Genomic DNA, 25,877 nt, shown 5'->3' with positions numbered 1-25,877 from the left:
TGTAATTATAGACTAGAAGGTCATGAAGAATTTGGTAAACCAAGTGTTTTTCTCAAAACTTCACTCTTATAACTAAAAAATACATTATATTGTTTGAAAGAAAGAATTTATAGCCAGTTTCAATTTATATAGAGTGTAGAAATTTTAGAGAATTCTTTAATTGAGGGAATTTTATAGATTGCTTTATGATATGTAAATTATTGGTTTATAATTAGCTAGTAAGAAAATAAAGATGCTGTTCAATGCAGTCATAACTTTTGAGATTGTAATCACAGAGAATTTGATGCTGTTTTCCAAAATAGAAAACTGGGATACTGCGATATATGGATCATGAATCTAACCTGTTGCAATAATTCATATGTTCTTCTACTTTAACTGTACTTTCATTACTTACATTGTTTCATGTGAGACATACACTTTTTTAAACTATTCAGGTCTCCTTGTTCAGATGCATTAATACCTCCTACAGATTTTAGTGCTAAGCATTTTGAGTCAAACATTAATTTCAATTTACTTATTTTTTATTTTAGAAGGGGGAGAGAGGAAGAGAGAGAGAGAAACATTGATTTGGTATTCCACTTATTTATGCATTTATGCATTCATTGCTTGATTCTTGTATGTGCTGTGACCAGGGATTGAACCTGAAACCTTGGCATATCAGGATGACGCTGTAACCAACTGAGCTACCTGGCCAGGGCCATTAAACTCAGTTTTAAATAGTGATATTAATATGTGCTTAGAGTAAAGTTGAATATAATACTCTTTTTAAAATGCTTGTCTATCTTTTCTAGAAAAGTTTTTTGAAATGAAGAAAGGACAATGTAAAGATGCTCTAGAAATTTACAAACGATTTTTAACTAGAATGACGCGAGTATCTGAATTTCTCAAAGTTGCAGAGGTATGTAATATTAAGCTTTGTTGGGAATATAATTTTAAAACATTAGTTCACGTATCTGGAGTAAAAGAAAATTCATAATCTAGCCCAACACTCTGCCACAGAGCCGCAGAGCATTCAGGTTGGAAGAGACCTTAGAAGTCATCTCACCTATCTTTGCACTCAGAGCTGTACTCTGCACTCCTCTATCCCCAGAGGATGATTATTCCATGTTCAAATAAAGCTTTCGCAGAAATGAGCTTATTTTGTGCTTTGCAAGGTGGTCTGTTCTTCCACTTCATGTATGGCTATCTTTGATTGTAAAAAAGTGCTTCCTTTTTATTAAATCCCAGAACAAAATCCTCAGAAAGGTCCATCCATTGTTCTTAGAGTGTATATGATAATTCATAGAATCTAAACTTTTCGTACCTTGTCAGTGATTTGAACATAATGAAAAAATTTAAACAGTATAATTAATTTTATAAAGTTTATAAATTGTTTCTTAAGGACTTATTTTTATACTTAGTCAAAAAAACTTTGTAATTGTATAGTTGATGTTCCTGAGGTTATCTGTAAGTTGGTGTTTTCTCCAATAAAATCCAAGTATTGATTCACACTGATAGTGAAAATTATGACATTGTTATCATAATCCTTTTGAGCAAAATGGGTTTTGATTTTACATCTCAGCTAACTACTTGCTGGGACAAACCAGAATGCTGTGTGCAGGGGTTTCTGAAGCTCAGCAGCCAAGCATGCAATGCCATGAACATGGGACATTCAGATCATGTTTTTGTAATTTTTGCAATTTTGATAATATAGCACAAGAAGCATTTTATATACATGAATTCAAAAGCACTCTAGTCCATGTGTTATACTGCAAATCTCATTTATTTACAGGAGTAATAATTGTCAAATTCAAATTCTGAGACCAAAATAGTGTTGTAAAATTCTATTTCTCCACTTTGATCCTTATAGCTTATAATTACCATAAAATATTTTATATAACATGGGAAACAAAAGGTGAAGATTAACTTTATACATTACATGTTAAAAACATATATAAATAAATATCTATATATTTACAAACACATTTGTAAAATACATGTATATGTTAAAGCATTTTCATGTGTATTTCCTCATGGGTTTATTGATGTTGGAGGTCTTTAAGAAAGGATAGGATTGCTTGAAGCTTTTGCTGCTGCACAGGTTTTGTGTTTTGAATTTCGTAGAATTTTTCCTATGGCGGAACCATACTTATCAATATAATCTAGTAAACTTGCTTAGTTTCTTTCTGTGGACATACAATTGTGCCTAAGTACCCAGAGCAAACTGTTTCGTTGTTCTGTTGATCCCTGGTGCACATGCTTCCCAGCTTTCCCGGGTGTGGGACATGTGGCCGTCTGTAGCATACATGGATCTAGTCAGCTTACTAAGGCTCAACTCAAGGTCTCCATGAGCAAAGGGGTACTCATTTATTGATTCCTTCTAATCTTATATGTACAATCTTACTTTGTGTCTACTGATGTTAGGCCCAATTCAGGCTCTTGTGAATGACAGTTACAGAAATCAGACATCACTCTGACAGCCTGTCTTTAAATAACTGAATAATAAATATTTTACTTTTATTTAAGCATGATTAATGTTTTATAGACTAGATACTAATTTACAAAATTATTTTAGTAGAATGAATATTACACCACAATGGATAACCACAACCATTTGTGTTTTCTTTCACACTTAAATTCTACTGTGCATAATTTCAACACTAATTGTTTAAATATCAGTCTGTAATGGTATGCTTATGATTGGTTAATGCAAAAGTATTTGACAAGTGTACAAAGCTTTCTCTTCCAATGTGGTGTATATATCTGTGGACTCATACTCAATAGCTATCCTGTGGTTAGTACCATTTGCCTAAAGAGTGTATGGAAGACTTCCCAGAATGTCATTTACAAAATACCACCACATTGGGTATTCGGCAAATGTTACCAATAAGTTGTTCATCATATTTTTAAATATAATTTCTAATTTCATTTATTATTTTAGGCTTTTTTAAATTTTATTTTTAGTTTTTAGAGAGAGGGAAAGGGAGGGAGAAAGAGAGGGAGAGAAACATTGATTGGTTGCCTTCAGTATGCACCCCAACCAAGGACTGAACCTGCACCCCAGGCATGTGCCCTGACCGGCAATTAAATCTTCAATCTTTTCATATTGGAGACAATACCCAATGAACTGAAACACACCAGCTGGGCAATTGTTTGTCATGTTAAAAGAAATGTAGAATAGTAGAATAACTGTTATGGGAATGTTCAGATTTCCCAGAGAATTGCTTAAAGTGCAGAAAACTTAAACCATGTTTTTACATTTTTATACAGTCATCCCTGGGTATCTCCAGGGGACTGATCCCAGGACCCTCTGCAGGTACCAAACTCCACAGATGTTCAAATCCCCTAATACAAAATACCATTGTGTTTGCTTATAAACTATATACATCCTTTTATATATTTTAAATCATCTCTAGACTACTTATCTCTAATACACTGTAAATTCTATGGAAATAGTGGTCATATTGTTTAGGGAATAATGACAAGAAAAGAGAGCGTGTATATGCTCAGTACAAATACCATAATCATAGGCCTAACTACATAGTACACATCAGCAACATAGCATTTTTTCAAATATTTTTGATCTATGATTAATTGAATCCGTGGATATGGCACCTGTGGATACAGAAGGCTGTCTGTCCTGAAGATTCCTCAGACAGACAACTGAAACTTTGTAAAATGGCTGTTTACATGTAATAGGAATTTCTGCTAAACACACTTCCTTTTTTTAGAACCAAGTTATTCTGAGTTTGCTATTCCAAGGTAAATGCCAAGTCGTAGGAGTTATGTCTTCCAGAATATTTTCAGACAGAAAGTGTGAGATTTCTGTAGTACAATCACACTTCACCTCAATCTTCCAAGGTCAGGACAGTAAAAATAGGAATGTCAAGGAAGAATTTCTAAATTGTATCTTTAACAGAATTATCCATTTAGCAGAAACATATCACCTTTTAGCAAAGTGATTCTAATATTAAGGATCCATAATACTTTAATTTCAAAAACATCGACTTCATTCATATTGGTATTTATTTTTAGCCCCTTTGTTTTCCATATTAAGATTTTAGTGGCTTATCTAAATAGGTATTAAAATATGGAAATAAATGGAATGAAGTAGTCTTAGTTTATAATTTCTATAATTTATAGCAACATAAATGAGTTTAGGGAAGCATCAGTAGCTTCCCTAAAGCCAGAGTCTAGTTAAAAATCTGCATTTTGGGGGAGGAATCTCTGGCATTAACTGATTTGGAGGGATGAGGGCCAGTGCTATGTATACCAATGGTGCTCCACAGTGGGCAATTTTCTCCTGGTTCCTGGGGACAGTGCAGACACTTTTGGTTGTCACAACCAAATAAAAAGCAATAAAATAATAGTAGGGGTCTTTAATACCCTACTTACATCAATGGATAGACAGAGGAAAAGGGGGAGGACTACTGGCATCCAGTGGGTGGAGACCAGTGATACTGCTGATGTCCTACAGTGCACAAGACAGCTCCAAACAAAGAATCATCATCCTAAAATATCATTAGTGCCCAGGCTAATCTAGACACAGAAGGCAGAGGAAAGAAGTTAGCTCAGCACTTGACCCACAAGTGGATTTTCCAATCTCCTGTTTGCCTTATTATCTTTATAGGAACCCAACATTTATGCTTCACGTATTTTCTTCTACATTTCCACTAACATAATCAGAGCTCTTCATTTCTCAAAGAGAGAGACTTCAGTTTAAGCCAGTTTGTTTCTTTGAGGCTTAATTCTATCATTTATATAAATTGAGTAATTAATTATATCATTTGTAATTAATTAAATTCTATCATTTATATAAATTGAGATGATTGAGTTATAATTTTAATTTTGCCAACTTTTTATTTTGAATAATTTTCAAATCTACAAAAGAGTTGATAAAGTAGTACAGGTGAATAGCTATATACTCTCTTCACTGATTTATGTTTATTAGTATATTTCTATATTTGCACACTCATGTGCTCTTTCTTTCTGCTACTTTTCCCACCACATCCTTTCCCAGCCTACTAACATTAAAAATTCCTGTATGCTTCTACCTAGTAATTTCACTCTACAAATGTATTCTACAGATGAGTCCACACAGGTGCAAAATATTGTGTACAGCATCGCTTGCAATGGCAAAAGATTAGAATCAGCTTCAATGTCTTTTAGTAGGTGACTTGTTACAGGACAAGGTAGCTGTTTAAAAATATGAGGAAACTGTATTAATATGGATGTAGAGCCAAGATAAATTATTAAATTAAAAATAGAATCTCAGTGTATATAATACAGAATTAGTGTATAATGATGGGGATATAAATATTTATCTAGTTCCCATTTCTTTGGCTATACATAAAGAACTGTGGAAGGATACATTAAAAAGAAAACTAACAAAATGGTTCCCTCAGTGAAAGTTGTGAAAATACATCCTGGGCAAGTTATGAAAGCTAAACGTGCACTCTGTTGCTTTTGGGTAGAATGTCTATAAATATCTGTTAACTTCATCTGATCTAACGTCCTTTAAGGTTGATGTTTCTTTATTAACACATTTTTTGTCTCATGATAGTCTTTGCTTTAAAGTTTATTTTGTCTAATATAAGTATAGCTATTCCTACTTTCTTTTGGTTCCATTTGCGTGGAATGTCTTTTAGCATCTCTTCACTTTGAACCTGCGTCCTTCTATCTAAAGTCTATCTCTCATAGTCAACATATAGATGGATCTTGTTTTTTTATCCATTCACTTACTCTGTGTCTTTGATTGGCTAAATTATCCCATTTACATATAACGTAATCGTTGATAGGTATAAGCTTATTGTCATTTGTTCAATGTTTTCTAGCTGTTTTTGTAGTTCTTCTCTATTCTTTTCTTCTTCTCTGGTTGTATTCCTGTGTGCTTTGATGACCTTTTAGTGGTATGCTTGGCTTTCTTTATCTTTTATGTATTTATTGTAGGTTTTCAATTTGTGGTTACCATGAGGCTTACATATTGCAACTTATATCTATAACAGTCCAATCTATTTTAAATTGATACAAACATTTTATCCAGAAGCAACAGAATACACATTCTTCTCAACTACACATGGAACATTTTCCAAGATAAAGTGTATGTTAGGCCATAAAATGAGTCTTAATAAATTTAATAGGATTGGAATCATATCAAACATATTTTCTGACCACCATGGTATGAAAATGGAAATAAATCACATGAAGAAGACTGGAAAATTCACAAATATGGGGAGATTAAACAACATGGTACCAACAGCCAATGGGTCAAAGAAGAAATCAAAAAAGAAATAAAAAAACATATGTTGAGACAAACAAAAATGGAAATGTAACATATTTATGGGATGCAGGAAAAGCAGTAGATAGTGATAAATGCCTATGTCAAGAAACAAGAAAAGTCTCAAACAACCTAGCTTGCTACCTCAAGGAACCATAAGAAGAAAAACAAAGCCCAATGTTAGAAGGAAATAGCAAAGATTAGAACAGAAATAAATGAAGTAGAGACTTAAAAGACAATAGAAAAGATCAGTGAAACTAAGAGCTCAGTCTTTAAAAATATAAACAAAATTGACAAAACTTTAGCTAGAATCACCAAGGAAAAAAGAGAGAGGACTCAAATAAACAGAAATGAAAGATGTTATAATTGACACCACAGAAATACAAAGGACCCTAAGAGACTATTATGAAGAATTATATACCAACAACTAGGACAACCTAGAAGAAAGATAAATTCCCAGAAACATACTGCCTATAAAGACTGAATTATGATTTGAAATAGAAAATCTAAACAGACTTAATACTGGCAAGGAGATTGAATAAATGATCAAAAACTTCCCAACAAACAAAAAGTTCAAGACCATATGGCTTTATGGTGAATACTAATGAATATTCAAAGAAACATCAATACTAATACTTCTCAAACTCTTCCAAAAAATAGAACAGGGAAGAGTTTTTCCAAACACATTATATAATACCAGCATTACCCTGATACCAAAACCAGATAAGGATGCCACAAAAACAAAAAATTACAGGCCAGTATCCCTGATGATCATAGATGTAGAAATCCTTAGCCTAATGTTAGTAAACTTAATTCAGTAATACATAAAAGGACATACACTATGATCAAGTGAGATTTATTCTTATGGATGCAAGGATGATTCAACTGCAAATCAGTCAATGGGATACACCACATTAACACAAGGAAGAATAAAAATCATATGATCATCTCAATAAATGCAGAAAAAGCATTAGACAAAATTGAACATCCACTTTTGTTTAAAAATATATATATATATATATATCTCAATAAAGCAGGTATGGAGGGAATGTACCTCAGCTGTAATGAAGGCGTTACATGAGAAGCCCACAGCTAACATCATACTCAATGGTGAAAACTGAAAGCTTTTTCTATAAGATCAGGAGCAAGATAAGGATGGCCACTTTCTCCACTTTTATTTAACTTAATATTGGATAGAGTAATTATGCAATAAAAAGAAATAAAAGTCATCCAAGTTGGAAAGGAAGAAGCAAAACTGTCAATATTTTTCAGATGACATACTATTATATAGAGAAAACCCTAAAGACTCACCAGAAATTGTTAAAACTAATGAACACATTCAGTAATTTGCAGAATACACAAAAAGTCTGTTGCATTTCTTTACACACTAACAATGAACTATTTGGAAGAGAAATTAAGAAAACAATCTTATTTACAATTGCATCAAAAAGAATAAAATGCCTAGGAATAAATTTAACCAAGGAGTTGAAAGACCTGTGTATTGAAAACTACAAGATATTAATGAAAGAAATTGAAGAAAACACAAATAAATTAAAAGATGTTCCACGTTCATGGATTGGAAGAATTAATGTTATTAAAATGTTCATACTACTCAAAGCAATACACAGATTCATAATCCCTAACAAAATTTGAGTGATACTGTCACAGAAATAGAAAGAACAATCCTAAAATTTATATGGAACCAAAAAAAAACCCCAAATAGCCACAGTAATCTTGAAATAAAAACAAAAAAACTGGAGCATCACATTCCCTGATTTCAAACAATATAAAACTATAGTAATTAAGACAGTATGGTATTGGTATAAAAAACAGACATGTAAATCAGTAAAAGAGAATAGAAAGCACAGAAATAAACCCACACATATATGGTCAATTAATTTATGACAAAGAAGCCAAGAATACTCAATGTGGAAATGACAGTGTTTCTAATAAATGATGTTGGGAAAATTCAACAGCCACATACAAAAGGATAAAACTGGGCACAAAAATCAACCCAAAGGTATTAAAGGCTTGAACATAACACCTGAAGCCATAAAGTATTTAAAAGAAAACATAAGTAGTAATCTTTCTGACAGGTCTTGTTGATGATTTCTTTAATCTGACCCCAAAAGAAAAAGCAATAAATGCAGAAATAATCAAATAGAACTACATCAAACTAATAAGCTTCTTCAGAGCAAAGGGAACCATTACCAAAACAAAAGTGCAGCCTACCCAATGGGGGAAAATAATTGCAAATCATGTGTCTGATAACAGGTTAATATCTAAACATATAAAGAACTCATACAGCTCAACAGCAAAAAAGCAAACAGTTTGATTAAAAATAGGCAGAAGATCTGAATAGACATTTCTCCAAAAAAGACATACTGATGGCTAAAAAGTACATAAATAGATGCTAAATACAATTAATCATTAGGAAATGCAAATCAAAACCACAGTGAGATATCACCTCACATATGTTAGAATGGCTATTTTCAAAAAGACAAGAAATAAGTATTGGCAAAGATCGGGAGAAAAGGGAACCCTTGTGTGCTGTTACTGGGAATGTAAATTGGTGCAACCACAATGGGAAAAAAGTATGGAGGTTCCTCAAAACATTAAAAATAGAACTACTGGATGATCCAGAAATTCCACTTCTGGGTATTTATCCAAAGTAAATGAAAACACTAATAATAACATATATGTACTCCATGTTCATTTGACCATTATAGTAGTCAAGATATGGGAACAATCTAATTGTCCATCCATGGATGAATAGATAAAGAAAATGTTATACAAACATACATACATAATATACACATGTTCAGTGAACTATTTATTCAGACATAAAAATGAATGAAATCTTGCCATTTGTGAGAACATGGATGGACCTTGAGGGCATTATGCAAAGAGAACTAGGTCAGAGGAAGCAAATACCATATGATTTCTCATATATGGAAGCTAAAAAGTAGAAGAAAAATCCAAGCTCATGGTTACAGTGAACAGATTGGTGTTTGAAACAGGTGGGTAGTGGGGTGGGAGAAATGGGTGAACTGTTTTTTTGTTGGGGGGGAGATAAATTAATTAAATTAAAAAAATTTTAACTAAAAATATTTTTTAAAAAACAAAAGAACATTCTCTGTACAGAGGACTTACTAGGTATAATTAACTATAAATTTAGTCTGAGCAACTTTTTTTTAGTTTTATACCTGTTATTAACCACGAGGAAACCTTAAATTTTATACATCAATATCTTAAGATCTTTTGGGGGTTCTGACATAATTTGTTACATTTGTTACATCTAACTATATTAACAAAATCATTGCTAGATTATATGGAGTGGAAAACTACACAAGGAGCATATCCTCAAAATAGACCCAGAAAACAGTGTGATCTGAAGGAAGCAGGGTGGGGCTGGGTGGAGGTGGGCAAAGGGGGGAAATGGCAATAACTATAATTGGGTAAACAATAAACATTTAAAAATATTTTATTTAAATTTATTTTGTTGACTTAATTGTCACATATGTAACTCATAGGTTCTTTTGTACTAAATCTTTCTAACTCATTTTTTCCATATTTTACAACATAAAAAAGTAAGAGTAATATATATAATAATTCTAAACCATGTTTGATATATTGTTTTAACTAATTATGTGGTGACCTTCAATTAAATTTAGAGAAATTAATTTTTTAATTGTTACTAAGTTACTTTTTATTTTTTTAATCCACAGCAAGTTGGCATTGATAAAGGTGATATTCCTGACCTCACACAGGTGAGTGATTCTCTGAGTGGAAGATTTAATGTACATGAAATTATTCCATAGTTTTTCATAAAAGGTCTTACCTAGATCATCGTCTTCTAAGTACTTAATGCATTTTAAATTTAGGCCAACCACTTTTCTTGGAAATTATTCTAACTTATTTCTTCTAGCTATTGAATATATTTCTAAAGGTATTACAAAGATTTTCCTGCCCTTTTAAACATAGTTTCTTCTTTCAAGGCAACTGAATTTAATTATTGAACTCATCTTTTCATTCTTGAGCTTAAATCAAAAGGAAGCCTTGAATAATGTTAAAAGAAGCGCTTCATCTATGAAAAGATATTCGTAGTCATAATAATCAAAACATTTGAATTGTTCTTCCTGATTGTTCTTCTAGATTTCAACATATTCCAAGTACATGGGAGGGGTGTGAATGGGGCGAATTCTGATATAGTTCCACTACATTGACTTTTGTCTCCCTTATGAAGTTGAGGAATTTTCATATATAAAGTAATATTTTTTAAAAGGTAGTAATGGCAAATGAGTGATTTTTCTGGGACCATATAGTAAGCAAAAACAATAGTGGACTTCTTTATTATACTTGACAGGAACTATTTTTATTTAATCAGCTTGTCACTCTGTTATAGTAAATTCCTATCCCACACATGTCCTTCAGCTAGAGACAGTCAGGGGATAGGAGAGAATATAAAGCTGTCCTACATACCAGTAATGAATATATAAGTTTTCTGTCTTTGTAATTTAAAAAGACATTGTACTCAAAGAAAATTGTCATAATGAAAGATTACCCACTTTTTAATTATATTAAAATAAATTTAATAATTTACTTTCCTTTAAATGTTGCCATTTTAAAATAATATTAACTTTAAGTTTTTATTAAAAATTGAGAAACTCAAAATAATAGTCTTTGTATATGTATAATTAAAATGGCAGTGAAATACCAAGAATTTTTTTAAAGATTTTATTTATTTATTTTTAGAGAGAGGGGAAGGGAGGGAGAGAGAAGGGAGAGAAACATCGATGTATCAGAGAAATGTTGATCGATTGCCTCTCACATGCATCCCACATCCCTGCTGGAGACTTAGCCCAAAACCCAGGCCTGTGCCCTGAGCTGGAATCAAACTGGAGACCTTTGTGGAGCGGTGCTCAACCAGTTGAGCCATGCTGGCCAAGGCCTAAGAATTCCTCATAGATAAAATTCATAGAACAACTCACAACATAATGGCATTATATTTTTCAGTATAAAAGTTGGGCAGTACCTCCTTCTAGTAGACAAATATTAGTATAAATAGTTTTGCTACAATAAGATGATCAGGTACAATGAGTATCTCTGATCAAGATATTGATATCATTTTGAATTACTCTATTGGATATGGATCTATGAATTTTATAACACCAATAAAAGCGAAGAAAATCAGTGTGCTTTTATTTTTAATTAAAATAAACATTTACATCATAGTTTTAGAAAATAACCCAAATAAATAATGCCTGTTAACCTTAAAAGTTAAATATTAAAATACTTAGCTCAATGAATAGCTTTCAGAAATAGTAAACCATATTCCACTCTATAGACAGCTCACTAGAGGACAAAATAAAAACTAGATACATTGTTAGAAAGGTTCTCAGTAAATAAGAAAATAAATCTTCATTTGTCTCAGTTTGGGCAAAGACTAAGGAAGACAAGGAAAGGTTTAAAGGAATACTCAATGTGTTTTTGTTTTTAAAATTAGAAAATTATAGTATATCACTAAAAGAAGGATTCACACAGGTTCAATTTTTAGGGAATAAAATCCCTAAAGTAAAAATATTGCCCTGGGTCTAGTAGAAAGCTATTCAGTGATAGAGATTCATTAGAATCTGGTATCTGCTGTCCCCTACTTTTGTTATGACCTTAAGGGCCACATAAACTTCATTATTAATATTTATTTTAAAATTAAGTCCTCATGAAAAAATTTGGTAGTTCATTTCTTCAATATACATTTACATCTCAATGCAAGAGTATTCTGTGCTTCTGAAATTTCTTATTAGTTTCCTAATTGTGTTGCTGTCGGGATTATGAGTAACGGAGCCTACCACACTCCCTAATTCTTATTTAGAGCCTCTTCCATGGGTCTAATGAAGACTTCTAATTGAACTGGGGAATTTTGTCCACTCTGACAGTGTAGTCAAGTCCAAGCTGCTCTCTGGTTAATCCTTCAAACAGTATTAGACCAGAATTAATCTAGAGTTGGTGCTTAATCAGAAGTGCTTTTTGTGGACTCAGTTTAACACCTTTGAGATTAGGTTCTGTTGTCTGCTAGACTTCTCCGTGGCCATCATGGCACTAAATCTAGCTGTGACAATAAACAACAACAAATGTGTAGAAGGGTCAAAGAGGAGATGGAGACCAGAAGGATTACCTATTGACCAGGAGTAGGAGTAGTCTGCTGCTAGTAACTGAAACAGGATTAGAATTCCTCTTGCAGCAAGATAGAACAGAAGAATTTAATGGATATTTTTTAGGTTAGAAAATGCACAGTAAATACCAGTGTGGACATCTGTAGCCCTTTTTAAATTTGCATGTAATGTCATCATAAGTGCATTTAAATGATTTATGCATATCAATGATTTTTTAATTTTTATTTATTTATTTATTTATTTTTAGAGGGGAGAAGGGAGGGAGAAAGAGACGGAGAAAAATATCAATGTGTGTTTGCCCTTGTGTGTCCTAGCTGGGGATCTGGCCTGCAACCCAGGCATGTACACTGACTGGGAATCGAACCAACGACCTTTTGGTTCGCAGGCTGGCACTCAATCTACTGAACCACACCAGCCAGGGCTAAATTTTTTTTTTAAACACATTCAAAATTTCTGTCTGGGGCAAGAAGTTAATATGATATCAGGCCTGAGCTGTTTCTTCTCAGCACTTTCAGTTGGCTTCTTATATCTAATGATCAAACATTTTAATGTCTTTTGTTTACTTTTTTTCTATTTGGATTTTTATTGAATTTATTGAGGTGCCATTGGTTACAAAATTATATAGGTTTCAGGTGTACTATTCTATAATACATCATTTGTATATCATATTGTCTGTTCGCCACCCAAAGTCAGGTCTTCCTCTGTCACCATTTATCTCCCTCTTTACTCTCTTTCATCTCCCCCTTTTCCCTCTGGCAATCAATCACCATACTGTTTTCTGTGTCTGAGAGTTTTGGGGTTTTTTATTTTTTGGTTTTTGGGTTTTTTGCTTAATCCCTTCACCTTTTTCACCCAGCCTTCCAACACCCCTCCCCTTAATGATGCTTTAGGATCTAAAGCATTTAAATTTTAGATATTTTAGATATCTGGATGTTTCTTTTTTGACCCTAGATTCAAAATTATTTAGGAATTTGTTTCAAGAAAAGGATTTTCAAAATAATATTTCCTGTTTGGTGTGTGCCTGCCCATTCCAAATTTAAAATATTTCCATTTATAAAAAACATCTTAGGTTTTGATGTCAGGAATTCTGGTTGATCTGAAAACTGCCAGTAAAGACAAGTCTCCTTTTAAAGACTGCCCTGCTGCTGACGTGGTAACCCTGACATGTGGCTGTTGTCTGTTAGCTTTCACAGGCTGACTCTGGCCCTTGGGTTGGTGATTCCATCTGGTCGGTCTATTGACTTTGGCATTTTTTAAAATTAGCAACTAAAGATACTACTGATTATACTTTATTCATCTTAAATTCCTTTACAATGGCAGAGGCATTCTCAAAGTTGTGCTCCTTGGAAATGTAAGTTTTTGTTTATTGCCTACTACAGGCCAGGATATGCTGAGCGCCCCAGGTACAAAGGACAAGAAGGCCAGTCGGTGCGGTGTTTCTGCATTCCTGAATGTTACTATCAAAGCAGTCTTTTTCCTTCTGAATAAATTTGAAGAATTTATTTTTATTAGATTGTATTAGTTCTTGTTAAGTAATATAAATGATGAAGCATTTTAAACCTCTCAGGGCAGGGGTGTCAAACTCATTTTCACCAGGGGTCACATCAGCCTCTCAGTTGCCTTCAAAGAGCCAAATGCAATTTTAGGACTGTATAAATGTAACTACTCCATAACAGTAAAGCAAGAGCTCGGCGCTGCCACCAGGTAGAAAATCAAGGTGGATGGACAAATTCAGCCCATGGGCCTTGTGTTTGCCACCTGTGCTCTAAGGTAAAATGCTCCAAACTTAATTTTATATGCAATGTATTGCAAAATAACTCCCTTTAAAGAGAACAGTCGATTTTGTAGTCTGTGTTCTGATCAGATTTCAATTGTGACTGTTGTAACTATTAATTTATTTAAAATTATTCTTCCTTAAATTAGTAAGAAACCTTGCAAAAAGAATGAAATTGCAAACTATGTTCCTGGTTCTGTTTTTTGTTGTTTAGTGAAGAAATGATATCAGAGAAAATAGTACCTTTTTTTGTTATATATTGTTCTCTATTTTGTGATGTAAACAGCATGTTTTTAAAAAAAAAAACAAACAGGGTTAGCACAGAATCTTTACATTGTATTTAACACTCAGAGGACCTGAGTCTTCTAACTAGAGGCAGGTTCTATGGGTTGATAGTTTTTTCCTTACTGTGACCCCAATGAAAAAAATGGAAATATTCAGAATTTAAAGTTATATGCCCAGACCTCCTAGGCTCCATTGTTATAAAAATTGTCATAATTATTATGACAATTTTCAAGTTATCAACTATGGATTTACGTAAGAGTTATGAACCCATTTGTTTTCTTCCTGTCATTGCAATGAACATTCTGTTTATTAAACTAACAACAACTTTATAGTTGACTATTTCTTCTAAAGAGCAAAATTTTTTTTATTTCTTAAAAATTCATTTTTATACTCAGAAAATTCCTAGTCATAGTTTATTGGTATTTGTTAAGTCCACTTTCACCTGAGTTATATTTTAAACTTTTAATTTTTATAATTTTCTAAATTTGTTATATCCCCTGATAGTCTGTATTTTTTCTACACTGCAGTCAGTAACTTTTTAGATAATACATGCACATGGGACTGTTTCTTTCTACCTTACTTTCATCACTGTGATCACATTAATATTTTGTTCACTTAGAAGTGTATATTTATCAATTTACATGTTTACTTAGTAATTTACACTTATAATAATTACATACTTGTTAAGACAGTTTATGAGTCTATTTATAAAATTAAAATGAATACCAAATAAATATCCTAAACTTTCAAAATTAAAAATTTTAAATAAAATTTTATTTTCATTTGTCATTATAGGTACAATATAAAATTAGAATGATATGAATTTCCTTGAGTTATGTGAGCTATTTCAACAGTTAGCATGAAGTCCTTCAAAATTAATTTCATATTAATTTAAATATAATTATCAAATTTTAAAGTATCTATAAATGTAGTTATATATTTCATTCATGAAATGCCATTCTTTGAATGCCTATGCTGCTGTTAAAGTCTGATTTGGGTTAAAATTATCTAAGGAAGATGAAATTAAATTTTTGATGCTTGAGGAATAGATGGGGTGGAATATTTGTATGAACCTATTATTTCTCTTTCTAATATACAGTAAAATGCCATCACTTTATATTGCCTAAAATGTTTAAAAACAGTTACTTTTTAGTAAAAAGCTTAAAATATATTAAATCTGCCAAAAAACATGGTCTACTATAACATTATTATATTTGCTAAAGTTACTTTATTATATAAACTAAGTAGCTCAATAATAAGAAAATCTTAATTGGTGTTAACTACTTAAGTTGTATTTTCCCCCACAGTTGTGGGGGGAAATCACTTACTTTTTTAATATAATAGCTTACTTTTTTTTAATATAGTAGCACTTTTTCCTTATATTTCAGTCAAATGCGGATAAGTGAGATTTTACTGTATTTTCAGATTTCTGTATTTGGGCACTTATATTTTTGACTTGGATACAAATACCTATTCTCTTTTCACTGTGGTCTTATGGAAATTTATGGTAAATTGGATTAAATTGAGTTTATTGCATATAAGTAATATCTTTAAAAAGTTTACCCAATGTAATACACTGAAACCACACTGTGACACTCTTTGTTATGCAGTGGAGTTCAGTATATGTAAGATGGGCCTTTCTGAGATTCTAGGGAATTTAAAGATTTAAATACTAAAAGAACCCAGGATGAAATTATCTCTCCTATGTGTTGGGGCTCACCCACAGACCTCCACCATACAAAGTTACAGTGATGTTCCAGTGTGTTTTCTTTGAAAGCAAGCAATGCAGACACTTATTTTTACTTTCTTATTGTAGGCTCCCAGCAGTCTTATGGAGACCCTTGAGCAGCATCTAAATACATTAGAAGGAAAGAAACCCGGAAACAAGTACGCATTAGTTGCATATTCTAAATAAGATGAAAAATATTAGAATTGTTCTTTACAAGAATGAGATTTATCATGGTACAACTTACACTACTACCATTTTAGGGTGTGCTTTATCATAATTCTTCTGGGTTTCCTCAAAACACCCCTCCATCCTGTTAACTTAAAACAGTGTGACCCTGTGTACAGGTGATCTGTCTGTAGACTAGTGAAGCCAATTTGCTAACTGAACTTTGCCCTTAGAAGGAATTCCCAATATGCAGAAAAAGAATTGCATATGTTTACAAAATGAGGCTGTCATCATTGTGCATGAGTAACAGCAAGCACAGTTTCACAAGCAGCCTTGAACACTGTTGTGTAACCAACCCCACTGTGAAAAAATCAAAGCACTCAAGTACAGTTTTTTTGGACTCCAGACTCTCCCCACTTGAACCATGGAGCGTGGCTCGCTGCTGACATTTTACTAAGAGATCTTTTTATAGAGAGAGTAGCAATCAGGCAGTGGTACGTGCAGTTTTATTGGATTTGCATGCCATTGTTTTGTCCTCTTACTTTTTTGACGGTTTTTCCTCTTTGCATGGAAAAAATGTCCAGGTTCTGTCCCCTTTCTTTGCTCTAGCAGGTGTCAAACTTCTATATTCACAAGACCCAGTGATTTTCATTCTTGCCTTGCACAGACGATAATTCCACTAGTCTCAAGTGTCCACACCCCTTATCTCTGTCTGTGTAAATCTCCCACGTCCTGGGCTTCTCATGGAAACCTTCCTTAATCATGCACTGCCCCTCATTCCTATGTTGTGGCTAGCCCCCCCACACACACACACATACACATGTGGTTTAAATAGATTTTCTGATTCTAAAGGTCAGGGACTATTTTATACTTCATTATCTCTACCTTAACACTTAACTCAGCCTTCTGTACAGAGTCAGCTTGCAGTGTCTTTGTGGGTCATCCTGGCTTTATGTTTATTCCATTTAGACTGACTGTAGAACTTAGCAGGGACTACCTAAGAACTGATCATTGCAGGCAGAACTGTAGGCTGATCATGAATTTTACCTATGATACAGCTATCAACATGCAGCTCCTTTCTGCATTCTTCTGTTGGCATTCTCCCAGAATCTAGACTCGTGCGTAGATGTTCCTTTTTTGTTTGTTGTTTTATTAGCTAAGTGTTCTTTCTCTTGTCTTTTCCAAGTTAGTATGAAATTATTGCATGTTTTAAATTTTCAGTGATAAACAATAGTGTAGGAGTCTCTCAGGCAGTCACAGCAGAGCTGTTTGGAGTGATGGGCCTCTCAGGGGTTTTAGCAGGTTTGTTGCCACAACCCAGGGTCTGCCCAGCTTCTTCGTGGCCATGGATGATCAGCCTTCTGTGGAGAGATTAATGTCAATTAAAAAAAAAACAGGAGAGTATATTAAGTCGCAATAGAAGATGCTCACTTCCAGCTATTGCTGAGGCCACCGTGTACTAGGGTATCTGGAAAGTTAAGTGAGTCACCTAGGATTTAAGAAAAAGGAGACAGGAAGCCTAAGAAAAGTCCCTGCTCCTGTGGCAGTGGAACCTCTTTAGCTAGGGAAATACAGTATGCCTGTCCCCAAGGGTCAGAGCCTCTGCCTTGGGCAGTGAGAGCTGCACATCAGTGAAAAGTCAGCTCAGCATTCCTTCCCCGCTCCGGTTCCCCTACACACTGCGCAGATCCACGCTTGTCCCCCTTGCCCCTCCTTCTGTCTGCCAGGGCTGCAGTCACAGGAAAGGCAGCCTGCTAGAGTAGGTTTCCTTAGCCCTGATTTCAAATCTAAATTCTCCCCCTTGTGGCTACTACAAGCTAATTTTGGAAATTTACGCTATGTATGCTGAGTTACAGTTCTAAGAATTCTCTTTTTCTGAGAATAATTTTTCTCTCTCCTTTAAAATCATTTTATACTTATCAGATTTCTTTTCTGAATTGGCTGAGACCACATATGAACTTGTCTTTTGCTTGTTCCCTATTTTTAAAATAAATGAACTATAGTAGTTAACTGTTTTCTTTTTTGTATGTTTGTGCTTACCTGGGAACTTAAGTGAAGGGTGAGTACTATATTGAGTGACGTTTTTTGCATTTCATTATCACTAAAAATGCAAAAAAGACACTCTTAAGAATCACATTTGGTATTAAGAACATTTAAAACTGATTCTGTCCATTTTACACATCTGTGTTTTTTCATCATACTTTTTTGTCTCCCAAGGTGACTGGCATAAATGGTTTTACTTTAGTTTGATCTTCTTTGATCAAGAGACTAACAATTTCTCTTAAATATAGATAGATAGATATCTTTTAGATTTTAGAAATCAAAGGTTTTTCCCTTTGTTTACTAACCAAAAGGTTTTCCCATGTCATCTGACAGAAGTGCTAAAAGATGATTTTATAATGAAATTAATTACTTAAAACTGTTCATTGTGTCTTCTAGTAGCTATATAAACTTATTCTAACATCTAGGTCAAGTAGATGCATAAAACGTAACATTTCAAATGTCTTTTATAAAAAATATGTATGCCCTTTATATTTAATGGCTTAAAGACACTGGTATTTATTTTTGAAATTTTATGAACCTTTGTATAACGTCTGTTTCTATGATTTCATAAAACAAAAGAGAGAAATTGAGTTTATTTTACATATGGGTTTACTAACTTTTGAGGGTGCAGGAAATGCAAGATAACTCTATTGTAATTAAAATTATTTGAAAGAGATTTTTTTTCACATCTGAGCTTTTTGTTTTTGTTGTTTATTGTTCTATCTAGCACTTATAACCAGAACTATGTAGGGCTTATTTTTGTGAGTAAGAAAATTTTCTCTTTTGATAACTTGCTATTCACATCTTGGAAGTAAACCTTGCCATTTGCTATGGGCATCAGCCCTCATATTTGTTTGTAGCATTTTACAAAATTTAGGGTAGGTTACTCTATGGCAGGGATGTCAAACTCATTTTCACCAGGGGCCACATCAGCCTCATCGGCCTTCAAAGGGCCGAATGTAGAGATCCTTGCCCCTAATTAAGGAGTAGTTACATTTATACAGTCCTAAATTACATTCGGTCCTTTGAAGGCAATTGCAAGGCTGATGTGGCTTCCAGTGAAAATGAGTTTGGCACCCCTGCTCTATGGTTATTCATTCTTTCCTAAAATTATGTCCATGTTTTATTTTTTCCCAATACAGGTCACTATGTGCTAAATTTCTCTAGCTGAAATAATTAACATAAGTATAGGTCTTAAATAAATATTATCTATATATAAAATGTTGTAGCACTTGCTTTATAAAGCAGAAATGACCAATGGTAAGGTAGAAAATCAACGAAGGAACAGGTTAAAGGAAGCAGTCTGCGGAGTGTGTGAGGGAGGACCGTGGGTGTGCTCTGGGTGTTCTCATCAGGACAGGCTGCAGTGTGAAGGGGCACAGGCTCTGGGCATCAGACAGACATGGACTAGTCTCAAGTCCATTAAAGAACAATGAGACTTTGGCAAGTTATTTACTGCCCTGAGCCTCCGAACCCTCAAATTCTCATCAGTGCCTCATAGTCCTTTTCAAAGTTATGGGCCAAATGGGAGCACCTCTGGTTCTCGTCTTTTTGGTGGAATCTTGCCAAAGGCCACATCTGGTCCATCGGAACAGAAGGTCAGTCATCCCAACAGTTTAGTGTCACACAAAACCATTTTTAAAACTTTTGGTCAATTTACATTTTTATACAAGAAGTACATAAATGTATTCTCATTCTAAAATTCAGATAATACAGAGGTATATTTCAATGCCTACACAATGCTGACTGCTATGGAAAGTGCCAGAGATATAAAACATTGAGATGGGTTCCCTCACTTCTAAGAACTTAGCACCTAATGGAGAATACAAATACTAAACAGAAAATTAAGATACAATTAAGATGCAGTAAGTGGCAGGATAATAGGAGGAAATTTTCATTTGTTTGTTTAACCCAGAGGGTCACGGCAAGTGTTATTGCCATTTATGATATTTTATACTTACATATGAGTATGATATTCTTTAATAGCAAGTGGAGCATTTTATCATTTTTACTATATCTTTATTATTGCTATGGAGTATAGAATATACTAGAAATTTTTATGTATTAGCTTGGAAACATATTTTGAAAAGTGCTTGTATGATCTCAATTCTCTCTTTGTAACAGTATGTCTCATTGTGTCAGTACCGTTGAGCACAGCTTCGTGGAAATTACTCAAGAGATACATTAAACTTGATTAGTTTAGTCTTAGAAAGTGACTATGTCAAATGGATTCTATGTTTTCATTGCCAAGTTCAGGCTATTATCTTACATTTTATTTAGACTTAGCTTCCTTCCTTTCCCACAGAAAAAAAGGAAAAATGGTAGAAATGGAGAAAGTATTACTCAACAACTCATTAGGAAATTTTCAGCCTTATGCTTTACTAGATTTTTAGGTGCCTAAGTAAATTGTGTAGATACAGAAAACGCTGAATTCATTCGTTTTAGTAGGCCCTTTGAAATAAGCAATATAGATAAATGCATATCCTTTTCTTCATGGGAGATGCCATTCTTAAGATCACATTTAGCCAGTAGACATGCCCAAATTAAGTATTGCCTTATGCTTCTACCTTCATCACATAGCAGAAATCTCTATGTGCCCTTACTGTATGTTATGTTAGTTTTAAGTGAAAATTAAATTTAAACAGAAAATGCCAGGCATGTATTTGCAAATGAAGCTGAACTTAAAAGGTATTAATCAGGCATATACAACTACTAGATTTCTTTTGCTATAGCCAATAAAATAAAAATGCATGATATTGTATAAACTTCCAGCCACTAACTCTGCTAATTTTTTTCTTCTGCTGCATGTGGTATCTTCTCCACAGAGTAGTAGTGAGACATCCTATAAGACATTGAAAATCATCTCCTTATTGAAATATTTTTTTACTTTTTTTTATCGTTAATTTATTTTCCACCAACTCAGGGTAGTAAAATGTAAGCTGTTTAGGCAGCTGTTTCCAAAGCACTTTGTAGAAATTATGTCCAATAGTCACTGCTACTATAATTGAACTAAAAAAAAAATTTACTCCTTCCTAAATTTTCCTGTACTGCCTTAGAAACAAGCGTTGAGGTTAATATTCCTTTTCAAGCTCTCGCTAGTTCTAACAGGCCAATAGGAATATTTTTATAGACTTCATTATAGCCATAAAAATATATACAAACCTGAGGAAGCTGAGATACATTTCAGGTGCAGGGTTTTGAGATTTTTAAAATTCTGGTGTTCCTTTTATGCATCACAGTTATGATTAATTGATCACAATATACTTCAACCTTAGTGAGTTTTCTAACTTTTTAAAGGAATGAACTAAAGTGTTTTTTTTTAATTTTATAAAACATTTTTCACAAGTCTTAAAAAAATTTAAATTCCAATTTGAACAGTTTATTTTTGATGGGCATGGGCAGTAATGATCAACTCAAAGAACTGAAATGCTAGAGCTATAGGGGAAATTACATAAATTTAAGAATTTCTAGTACTAGCAATTTAGTAGATGGAAAACATTAGAGGAAGATGTCATAATTGAGTAAAAGATAAAAAGTATTCTTAAATAGTGTGTCCATTACTAAAAAAAATTGTGTATGAACAAGTTGGTGTTTGACTAAGTGATATTATCAAACTGAAATGCTTCTACAAAGGTATTCATGTGTATTCAGTTGTAATTTTTTGGTTGCCTTTTAGATCTGGTGCTCCCTCCCCATTAAGTAAGGTAAGTTTGTTTTTTGTTTTAAGTATTTTAACCATTTTTGAGGTACAGTTTAGTGTCATTAAGTGCATTCACATTTTTGTGCACCACTACTATCATCGATTTTCATAGCTTTTGTTTACCTTCCGAAGTTGCAACATTAACTCCCATTTCCCCTACTCCCAGTCCCTGGCAGATACGTTCTTACTGTCTGTCTCTGACTTTGAGTTCTCCAGGCTCCTCATGTGCATAGAATCATCTACTACCTGTCCTTTTGTAACTGGCTTATTTTTCTTAGCATAACTTCTTCAAGGTGCATCCACGCTGTAGCATATGTCAGAATTTCCTTTCTTTTTAAGGCTGAATAACATTTCATTTAATGTATATACTATATTTTTTTCATTTATTCTATCAGTGAACACTTGAGTTGTCTCCACCTTCTGGCTATTTTAAATAATGCTGCTGTGAACGATAGTGTACGAATATCTGTTCAAGTCCCTGCTTTCAATTCTTTTGGGTGTATATGGAGACAGGGAATTGCTGGATCAAATGGTAACTTTGTTTTAAAAATTTTGAGAAAAGGGAAGTTTTTATGTATTCTCCTTTATATTTTCTAATTCCAATATAATACTGCAATGTCTACTTAGCCATCTATTTGGGGTACCTTTTTTAAGTAGAAGAAATTTTCACATATTTATATTACAACTGAAAACAAATGTATCTTTGTAACATTGTACTAGTTACAAAGCACTTTCATGTACTCTGAATCACAGCCCTGTGAGACAGGTAAGGCACATAATATTATTTGTGTCTTAATAGTAGAGAAATCAATTGTACTTGGTTATCATTCCACAAACATGGCTTTTAAGTTTTTTTTAAGATTTTATTTATTTATTTTTAGACAGAGGGGAGGGAGGGAGAAAGAGAGAGAGAGAAACATCAATGTGTGGTGGCCTCTCATGTGGCCCCTGCTGGGGACATGGCCTGCAACCCAGGCATGTGCCCTGACTGGGAATCGAACCAGTGACCCTTTGATGCACAGGCCAGCATTCAATCCACTGAGCTGCACCAGCCAAGGCAAGCATCCTTTTAGACAGTCTACTTTAATAAACTGAATTACTCCTTTACCTCCCCATCTCTTTTTCAGCCTGTAGAAGAACAGGATTAGGGTTATCAGTGACAGCAGTATTTCCTGCTGTAGATCTGTAGTTTATATTTGCCATTGTATTTTTTAGACAAAAAAAAATGTAATAAATGTGTTCTTTCCTCTTTGGCAAATTTCCATTATTGCACGTAATTGCTGTCATTACAGACATGAAGACTGCCAGCATGACTGCAGCGGTGGGTCCCAGACACCCTGCAGAGTGTCAGTGCCTGGCTGGCTGCCCAAGGCTGATTCCCTTGGGAGCTTGAACAAACAATGAGATAAAACAAACAAACAAGAAGCTCCCTGGAGATTCTGATACAAAGCCAGGCTTAAAATCCTTATGTCTATGTAAAAAATTCTAACATATGCCTGCTGAGTAGAGTGTGGTAAAATTATGGCATCCTTTTGGATGGTCTGTTAAGACATTTTGGCCAAATTGACTTTTATTGACTTTTTCTTTTTGTGATAACAGGATTATTTTGGTTTTGTTTTCCTAGCTCTCTCAGCTCTTCAGAGCTTGCTGTTATAAGGCGGTTTTTAATAGGCCTTTGAAGACCTTCATTTCTGTATTCATGTTAGTGGGTTCATGCTGTCAATAAGTTCTTGGTAGTGACTTACTTATAAACATCACTTATTTAGCTGTGTTGGTTTAAAAAGCCTAATTCTTTTTTTACAGAAATTGTCATTGCCCATAGTAGATGAATGCAGATTCATTTTAGTTAGTTCTATTTCCTTGATAATCTTTTATATTCTATTTGGAAAATTTGAATTTTGGATGAATAAGGAGGCTTGAGTTGATGTTTTCTGAGTAACAATTTCCATATTGCCCGTTTGTTTCTCTCTGAATTCTGAATTCTTGGCACTTGTGTATCGATGGGATTTTGACTTCTCAGTTATATTCTTGGACAAATAGCTGTTAGACAAATACTAGTTAAATCTGTAAATTCCTTACCTCCTCAGTTTTTTTCTCAGTTATCCTTTTTGGAGTGTCCTTTAAGTTTGGTCTGTTTGAAACCAGAGGTCTGCTTACAGCAGCACCTGGTAACCTGTGCCTGGTCTTGGCCTTTGTGTATTTCCCTTGCTGTTAGGTCTCATTTCCCGTACAGAACTATCAGTGGACTGTGTTTGACATGTCCCACTAATCTGTTCTGGTGAATGTGTGGACAATTAAATATACAAAATAAAAGAAAGTAGACTTCGAATAATTATTCAATAAATATTTCAATTTTTTAAATGTTAGACAACTGTAAGTCCTCTCATTAAAAATAAAGCAGTCCAGGACAACAAATGTTAGCTTTTATTTCACTTTAGTTTTATCTTTGTCATGTTAGTGATGGGATGTATTCATGATATTCTCAAGACTATCAGTGACTCATTTTTTATGAATTGTTCTCTGTTCATCTGTGAACTATTTTATAAGTTAGATTTCTAGATTTTAAAAGCATCTGAGAAGACTTAATGTGAAGTCCTCTTAGGATGCAAAGGAAAAAGAATAGCCTTGGTTTTATACCAACTATTAAAATCAATACTTTTTTTAATTTGGCATTTATCACAATCTTTCCCCCTAATTTTATGCTCATGAAATACAGTTAGCTTTGATTTTAAATACATCAATAAAAGTCTTTAAGATATTAGGCCACACTTTTTAAAATTATTTTATATAAGTTACATTTCACTTCTAAAATCTGAAGTATATTTTCTTCAGTACTGATTATTTAATACAATTTTTTATTTCAAACTTTCTTTAGTTTTTTCTCCCAAGAAAAGTTACCAAAAATGCTGGGAATGTCATGGGTCTGAAAGTGGAAGTCCTCTTGCTCTGTGTCCTGTAGATTTGTATTTGACTAGAGTGTGTTGTGCGTCTTCAATTTCAGTCTTCTCCAGCCACAACTGTTACATCTCCTAACTCTACACCAGCTAAAACTATTGACACATCCCCACCAGTTGATTTATTTGCAACTGCGTCTGCGGCTGTCCCAGTCAGGTAAGTCAGAGTATTCAGTGAATGTTAGTACTGTGATGAGAAAGTTTTTCTTTTTAATGTACTGAACTGAAATGATTTCAGAAAATGAAAGCTAATGTTAACATGTAATATTTTAGGTTATTTTTAGGTAAACAAAGTAAGTTCTTTCATACCTTATAAGGTTACTTAGGCCTCTACCTCTCAAAACATTAGAGGGACCTAAGCTGTGGAAACCAGCTGTTGCCCACCCAATTGGGAGAGGAAGTGGAAAAATCATGAACACATTGCAAATTCTTCTGAAATTGCAGATACAGAAAATGTATCTGCAATTGGTGATACAGAAAATGTTTTCTAAAAGTAGTGTCTTCTTGGAAAGTTAAAGGGTGCACTAAAATGCTTTGTTTAAAAAAGAAAAAAGCTCATAGTCATAGACCAATTAGCTGGAAGAAACCATCATGGTGTCCCTAACCAGCGATTATAGCACGAACAGGACACGAGAGCAGTGAGAAAGGCAGGATTGACCGTACATCTGTGAGATCTCAGGGCTGCCTACAGTGAGGCCCCAGCTCATGGGGCTTCCTCAAATAATGGTCACTTGAGGTCAACCCTTTATTTGGCTGTTTTGCCTTGAGAGGATTCTGGTTTTATTTTGTAGTGTCTGT

At 33.7% G+C, this 25,877-nt stretch overlaps 1 protein-coding gene across 20 annotated transcripts in view; it reads left to right on the top strand.

Annotated features, from left to right (window-relative positions):
• The window catches only part of SNAP91 (synaptosome associated protein 91), a 133,307-nt gene that overhangs the window by 53,767 nt on the left and 53,663 nt on the right, over positions 1-25,877 (top strand). For 15 of the 20 annotated variants that reach the window (XM_036024411.1, XM_036024407.1, XM_036024423.1 and 12 more), the window contains exons 8-13: positions 792-898; positions 9,985-10,026; positions 16,305-16,375; positions 18,436-18,441; positions 22,102-22,129; positions 25,127-25,236. In XM_036024411.1, coding sequence (XP_035880304.1) covers positions 792-898; positions 9,985-10,026; positions 16,305-16,375; positions 18,436-18,441; positions 22,102-22,129; positions 25,127-25,236 — 364 coding nt within the window. The remainder of the gene's footprint in view (positions 1-791; positions 899-9,984; positions 10,027-16,304; positions 16,376-18,435; positions 18,442-22,101; positions 22,130-25,126; positions 25,237-25,877) is intronic. The other 5 variants (XM_036024425.1, XM_036024424.1, XM_036024419.1 and 2 more) reach the window with 1 other exon arrangement.

The sequence above is a fragment of the Phyllostomus discolor genome, chromosome 4 (genome assembly GCF_004126475.2).
Source record: "Phyllostomus discolor isolate MPI-MPIP mPhyDis1 chromosome 4, mPhyDis1.pri.v3, whole genome shotgun sequence".
Classification (NCBI taxonomy): Eukaryota; Metazoa; Chordata; class Mammalia; order Chiroptera; family Phyllostomidae; genus Phyllostomus; species Phyllostomus discolor.
Note: the sequence above shows the minus strand (reverse complement) of the source record. Positions and strands in the feature narration are given on the sequence as shown.